This window comes from Bombus fervidus, chromosome 7 (genome assembly GCF_041682495.2).
Source record: "Bombus fervidus isolate BK054 chromosome 7, iyBomFerv1, whole genome shotgun sequence".
In the NCBI taxonomy this organism is placed as follows: Eukaryota; Metazoa; Arthropoda; class Insecta; order Hymenoptera; family Apidae; genus Bombus; species Bombus fervidus.
This window is the reverse complement of record NC_091523.1, coordinates 15,189,992-15,197,815: the sequence shown is the minus strand read 5'-3', so window position 1 is coordinate 15,197,815 and position 7,824 is coordinate 15,189,992. Positions and strand designations below refer to the sequence as shown.

The 7,824-nt window shown below is 28.5% G+C and overlaps 1 protein-coding gene and 1 long non-coding RNA gene across 2 annotated transcripts; both read left to right on the top strand.

The window, feature by feature from the left end:
* Positions 1-288: 288 nt before the first annotated feature.
* On the top strand, positions 289-2,786 carry Msbp (membrane steroid binding protein). Its single transcript, XM_072007811.1, has 3 exons — positions 289-849; positions 1,255-1,401; positions 2,215-2,786. The coding sequence occupies exons 1-3, from the start codon at positions 516-518 to the stop codon at positions 2,328-2,330; spliced, it is 597 nt and encodes a 198-aa protein (XP_071863912.1). The 5' UTR covers positions 289-515; the 3' UTR covers positions 2,331-2,786.
* A 3,156-nt stretch (positions 2,787-5,942) lies between these two features.
* Positions 5,943-7,786, top strand: LOC139989430 (uncharacterized). The gene is made up of 2 exons (XR_011800331.1): positions 5,943-7,123; positions 7,189-7,786. It is a non-coding gene; the product is annotated as an uncharacterized lncRNA (long non-coding RNA).
* Positions 7,787-7,824: the final 38 nt, after the last annotated feature.

The window sequence follows — 7,824 nt, the reverse complement described above, 5'->3', positions numbered from 1 at the left end:
AGTGTATGTATCATCAGTAGTAGTATCAAAATGCTGAAGACTCCGTTTTTATTGAAATAGCAATAATAAATGATAAAATATATTTAAAGTTATAGGTATTTACAATGATATATCTTTTCTTAAATGACGAAATTATTATAAAATAAACGATAATTGTTAAAAATGTAGTTTTTAAGTTAGCAAATCCTATTATTTTGGCTTATATTAAACAAATAAAAAGTTTTCTATGCAGTTCTTCTGTGTATGCAGATTAGTAGTGGGGCAGTGTATGTTAAAGAACATAATCACATCAGTATAGGTGCTAGTTTAGCCAGCACCGGTATGTTAGCAGTACGCGATTGAGGTTGTACGCGATACAGTTTAAGCAGTACATTTGACAGATACTGATTCATATTTTTCGAAAGATCATTTTAAATTTCTTCAAAACTATTTAATACGTACGTAACGTGAAATTAATCAATAGTAAGCAAAATATATCATTTTATTCTCCTATCATCCAAGAACTGGTGGTCAAAATGGCGGAAAAGAATGACTCGCCGGGTTCCATCTCAACTTCTACAGGGCACGAAAGTCAACAACTACTTTCAGGTTTCATAGCTGAAATCGTAAAGAGTCCAATAAATCTCCTTTTAGTAGGCGTGATCGCCTTTTTGGTTTACAAAATAGTTAAAAGCAAGACGAAGGTTGAAGAGCCCGTAAAAGAGATAAAGAAATTGCCAAAAATACGACGTGATTTTACACTCGAAGAGTTGAAAAAATATAATGGTACGGGACCAGATGGACGAATATTAATTGCTATAAATGGTAGTGTTTACGACTGTACTCGTGGTGCCCACTTTTATGGTCCTGGTAAGTATTCAGCTACTTCTAATAATTTATTTTACATGATAGTTGACGAATCTACGTCGTACATGAAATTGCTATGTAATCGCAATTTTATGTTACGTACCTTAATTTTCCAATGTTATTAATTGGCGCATAAATAAGTTCCATCGTCCGTTGGTTATTATCAGTCTCGACTTGTGTAAAAATCAATTTGCGAATATCATGAGACCGTGATAATTGAGAAAGCTATGAAATAATAGCTTGTGAATGATTCACACACAATTTATGAAAAGATTTCAACCAACATATATCAATGATTATTTTGAAAAAATAATTATGATAATATTTAATATAACAAAACAATAATTGTTATATTTTCAGAATTATATTGCTTTATAGGACTATGATTTTTTATTAATTTTATTATAGGTGCTCCATATGAAGTATTTGGTGGGAAAGATATTAGCAGAGCCTTAGCAAAATTTTCATTGGAAACATCACAGGAATATGATGACCTAAGCGATTTGAAAACTGCAGAAATGGAGTCTATAAGAGAGTGGAATGAACAATTTAAAGGTAATAGCTTTGTAAAATATTTTTTGAGAACAGAATAGAAGATCAAAGATAGCAAATTATAAGTAAGTATTGAAAACTTGGTAGAAATACTTGTAGTAGGATAGGTACAATAAATCTTTGTATAATGAATTCTAATATCTATAATTTAGAATCAAAATTCAATATTTTCTATACAGGGTGTCGTACAATAAGTGCCGTTTGATATAACTACTGAATAGTAGATGATAGGACAAAAATGTAAGGGGACTTCTATCATTATTTTTTATGTTGAACGTCACTATGAAAAAAAATGTCTAGTTTCAATATTTCAAGGTCATACTAAGGTCATCTCATGTTTTTTAAATAAAATTGTATGTATGTAAAAATGTATTTTTAAATACATTATTCAATGCATTTTTTAATTCTTCGCAAAAAAGTATTAAAATACTTGGATCTAAAAATGATTAATTTAGAAAATATTTTAACTTTAATATTGTAGAACTTATCATATCAAAGATTAGGAAGACATAAAGAAAAAGAACTAAAAAACATTGAATGTTGTATAAGAAATTTATGGTTTTATCTAAAAAAAACATCTTAGTACGATTTTGGAAAATTAAAGGTAAACATTCTTTTTTCACAATGATGTTCTACATAAGAAATGATGATAGAAGTTTCTTTATATTTTTGTCCTACCACCTATTGTTCAATAGTTATATGAAACTGCTTTTATCATTGTACACCCTGTATATATACACCTTTATAAAAGGTAGAGTAATTAGAATACATATTATTAGTATATATACATTATTCTCTCATTTTTCCTTATTTTAGAAAAATATGATTATGTGGGAAAATTGTTGAAACCTGGTGAAGCACCTACAAATTATTCAGATGAGGAAGATGAAGGTAGTCAACTAGAGAATGAAGCAAAATCCAAAAATGATTGACTGCTTGATTGTACATCAAATGCCAAACAGTCTCAAAAGGACATTGCGCACACTCCATTAAAGAAATTCTTAAAATCGTGACTCATGAATATATTTATGGACATTTATCTGGATATTTTACTACGTCATAATGATATTAAAATAAAAACTAAAATGGTATCTTTTGACCGAGTTAAAAACATATAATTGTTCAAAACTGATGTTATGTGTGAAGATTTTTTTTTAGTATCCAATTTTTCAACCAATAAGGATACTTCAATAGTATAATGTTTTTATATGTGTACAAAAAGTTTCTTACACATCCTTAAAGCTGGCACTAGACATAAGACAGAAATCTTTTGTGCTATATTCCATTAAATATCTTTGTTTATATTATCATTCACGTTTGCCACATAGCATTTGGTACATATATGTATTTGGTATCTGTAAACTTTAATAAAATGATGTTATATTTGACATGCATTTGAGATTTAATATTAAGTTAATGCAATACATTGCATAGATATGAGAATAGAAAATATTTTCTTAACATAAAAACATTATGCTCTTTCTAAAAACAAAATGATACCATCTTGAAGTATAGAATAATTTCAGTCATTCATAGCTAAATCTATTCTACAAAGAATAAATTGTAACTTAAATATCAAAATCTCAAGTCCAAACATTTTTGTATAAAAGGCAGCATTAAAAATCTATTTGGGAGTTTGTAAAAGGTGATACACGTTTACTAGTCTTTTTTATATGAAAAAAATGAGAGTACGTGTGAATCTTATTATAAATTCTAATACATTATGTAAATTGTTATTGTTTGGAAATTGGGATTTCTTAAAAGTTATTAGCATTTACGATACTGTTTATATAGTGAACAATTTTTTATCATTGTGGAATTATTTATCAACTATGTTTTTTCTCCTTCTTTTTATAAATCTCCTTCATTCATGCACCGTTCTTAAGACAAAATAATCTCACATCCATGAGAATATGTATATGTATTAAGTACTTTTAAAAGATATGCATTTTCTCAATTATTTGTGCAATTAATTTTAGTATAGGACTGATACCATTTATGTAATAAATAAATATAAATACATATATATATATATATGAATTGAAGTAAATTATAAATTTGAATTTTCAATCTGTGCTGTTATAGGAAAGAACATTTATTGATTGTATAATAAAAACATTGTTAATATAAGCAACTACATATAATTTAATGAAATTTGTTTTGTTTATATGTACGAAGAAGATTACATCAAGTTTTCATTAACCTACGATTTATTGTAAAAGAGGAGAGGCATTTTATTATAATTTATATAAAAGTTTGTGTATAATTTCTTAAAAAGTAACATACGAATGATACTCTATTATACATATGTATATGCTGCAGTGTTTTCAGTGTAAATAAGACAATTCTGTATCATTCCTACAAAGCAGAAATATTTATGAAGATTTTATAATTGTATCGTATCGCAAATATTTCGTATTTATAAGCAATCTTGATTTGTATCTCGAAAAGCAATATTATTGGAAAAACTATATTTTTGACTACTTTCTGTAATGATCATATTCACACAATCTTTGATACAGTCATCATGTAATAAGAGACTGAGTTTCGTGTGAAATTTATAAAAGCAATGCGTATTATATATACTTATTCCAATTTGTACAAAAACAAGTTTGCTCAGATTAAAAATTTAATCAAGTACTTGACCAAATTAAACATACTTTACTTTATATCAACATATATTATTCTCTTATATATTATATATGTGATTTTATTCTTAATATAGTTTCAATATAATTTATTAGAAAAGTTATTTCATATCTATACATGTTGTTGTACTTTTTCTGTTAAATGAAATGTATGTTTGTATGTTAATTATTCCAATAATTATTATACCGACCAGTTAGAATTTTATGTAAGATTATTTATAGAGAATGTTATGAATCAATATTGAAATGTACTTTCTGTTATTATTAAAAAAGGAGTGGATAGCTTGTAAGATGCAGACTTAAGTACTCTACTATTACATACGATACAGGTCATATCAATTCTTGTTTATATTAAAAGAAGTAATTTCTTTCAAACAAGTTCCTTATTTTGACTTTGTACGGTTCATTTGCGTGATTTAGTTTCTTCGTCTTTCCACTTAGTTGCCAACCCAATAGTTTCATTGTGAGTGAGGAATGCGTAGAAAAGTGAAACACGTAACGATTTCAATTCTATATATGTTATCGAAAGTTGTTTTTATTTTAATAAAAGTCCAATTTTGTTTTATTAATTTAGTACTATGACATGTTTCTATTAAGAGTCCATTTTCAATAACATGTTACCTGTATATTGCGAATATATACAAAAATTTGTTCGTGCATGATTAAATTATAGGAGAGCATTATTAAATTATACAAATAACGTTATACATGTAACTTGAAACTTTTAATGTTTGTTTTTGTGCGTAATATGTACATACATATATCATATTACACACATATTAATTTATTTTTTAAAATCGCACTTATTTTTTAAAATTACTTTATACTTTACATTCTTTTCGTTATTTATAAAATTTTAAATACTTAATTTTTTCGATTTAAGAAGTAAAAATAAACACCGAGAAATGAATTAATTTTTTATAAAGATTTGATAATTCACATGGATTATATTGTATATATTTTTTATCATATTAAATATTTTAATGAAAATAATAAAAGATAAAGATTATAGTTATTTAAAGATCGTGTTTTTCCACGGTCAGATTACATTGGTTCCGTTAAGCGGCATGTGAAATCAAGGTTTCAATACTTATGTGTAAAACATGTTCCCTTACATTGCAAAGAAAAAAGATATTCTCGAAGTATCCTAAAAAATTAAGCCGAATATGCAAGCTAAGATCATCTTCCATTTACGATCGATTTCAGCTTGAACTTAAAGGTTTATCTGTTCTAGTCTGTTAATAATCTTTTCAGAATGAATGATATTGAAATGATTTGAACATAATTAACCTTGCTTTTCTAATCTATATGGATTATTGAGTTCTTCTCTCGACAACACAATGCCATAAAATACTCGTAGAAAATATATTTTATTTAGTCTTTTTATTGTTATCCTTCATTATTATGACAATGCTGTACATCGTAAACTTCTTTCTTAAAATATATCTAACAAGACATATGAAGTGTAACAGACATCGAAATCTAAAAAATGACCTTGCTCCTTTAACCCATTACAATTATTTTATTACACAAATACACAATTGATAGATTGACATTAAGTAGTCAGAACTTTTACGCTAAACTATCTCAAAATGGAGCATACTTCTCCGTTCTTTAACGTAAAATTGTTGTTTCTAATATATAATTTATTCATATTAGAGTGGATAGTTCATAATTATTACAAATGACATAGCATGAAATTATATCATATCGACGTTAAGATTACGAAAACTGAGTCCGTTATCATGGTAGATATAATGACGATATCAGTGAGTCAAAGCTTGCATGAAAATATCTCATTTGATTTGCAATAATCGAAATGCAATATTAACATTCATTAATCCTTATTGTTCGTTTTGAATCGATTTTTTAGTAAAGTAATATATTGATAAACATTAATATATAGATACATATGTATCTTTATTCCTATTCCGCCGTACAAAAATATATGAACTACACGCAGTTAGTGTATCATAATCTCATAGTCACTGGTTACTTTTTTGCATTATAAAATATAATTTAAAGAAATAACTTTAAAAAATTAATCATTAATGGATCAAATTAAACACTTATTGTGATATTTTGATATAATGATATTTTTAAAGAAATAATCTGATAGAATAGTGCTGCTAACTACAGAGTTTTGTCTTCTGAATAGTTATGTAACATTCGAATAACGATTATCAACAGACACTCGTGACTTATTTCGATCTATTGTACTGTGCATATTGTCTCTGTATGTAGCACTCCTTCGGAGAATAATCTGAGAATAATATTTAATTCAAAAGTAAATGAAATGTTTAAAAAAATCTTAATAAATCATTAATAATATACATATGTAAATATTTATTTAGAATATTAGACATAGGTGACTCTGAGTATCAGCCGTATTAAATATGGCAATCATGATCATATAAACAGGTTTAGACACTCGCTAGGGGAACAATTCAAAAATTGAATTGTATCACTTGTGAAAGGTCAACAAAGTCTGTATTCTTACGAGACAGTTGAATACCAGTAATGTCTGCTGAACATTCATAGCATGTTATGCATACACACAACGAGAACCTTCTTGTCTTCCATGTTGATTTTTTTACTAGATTTTTTGGATGGTGTTACCTAGGCTTCGATATATGAATGTGAGAGACTTTATTTGAGGCTTGTTTGTATGATCGTGATGACAACAGTGCGAGAGTTTTGGTTTCAATGCATGATCATCAATATTAACATAACTTAACCTAATAACCTATTCTGTGCGAAGCTGGAAAGGAATCTCGCGGGATGGCACAAGGACAAAGGAGATAATGCTTCCATCGTTCACCGTCACGAGTTGCTATATTGTTTTATTTGTATATGTGATACTTTTGGCCATAGAATGCTTTCGGTCAACGCGCGTGCTTATCTCTATGATTGTATTGAGTTTATCAGAAATAACCAATCGAACTACGTTCTTTCCAGAAGACTTCTTCTCAGCTCCTGTTTATAGTCAGTATGGCTCCCCGCGCTTTTATGAAATATTTATTTGTGTAGAATAGAGATGAGAAATTGGTTAGCGGGAAGAGACAGAAGCAAGAGAAGTAGTACTATCTATCGCTTACCGTCATGCGTTATATTATTTTATTTGTGTATGTGACAGTTTCAGCCAATACATGTGCTTATCTTCATGATTGTATTGGGTCTACCAGAAATAAGCAATCAGATACGTGTTCCTATGCCTAATTCACGGTCATATAAGTAGGTTTTGAGACTCGCTAGGGAAAACCGTCCGAAAACTAAGTCGTGATAGTTGTGAAAAATCAACATGGACGGTCAACAAAATCCGCATTTTTGCGACACAAACAGGAATGAGTAGAATGTCTCTGCCTCTGTCTAAGATATTCGCAGCATGTCACATATGCGCAGAATTCCTTATTTACGTTAATTAACTGATTTCTATTATGGTATGATTAAGTTAACAACTTAATGTTCCAAATGAAAATGGGTTAGCCGACCTATCTGGATACCAATCAAGTAATAAAGATGACTGTGATGCAAAATAGTACAGTTAGAGGAACCACAGGTTCCATTGGCTCCACTGGCTCTACAAATGTTATGGGTGGTCAAGAAGGTGGTATGGCACAAGCTCAACCACCTGCTCCAAGTCAAGCTTAACCTTAGTCTGGTGCACTAAGTGGAGGTCAACCTGGATCACAACAAGCTACTCAGGGTCAAATAACTGGTATTGATATTTCAACAGGTAATTATTGGTTTTTGTATCTAAATAAATTTACTTCACTAA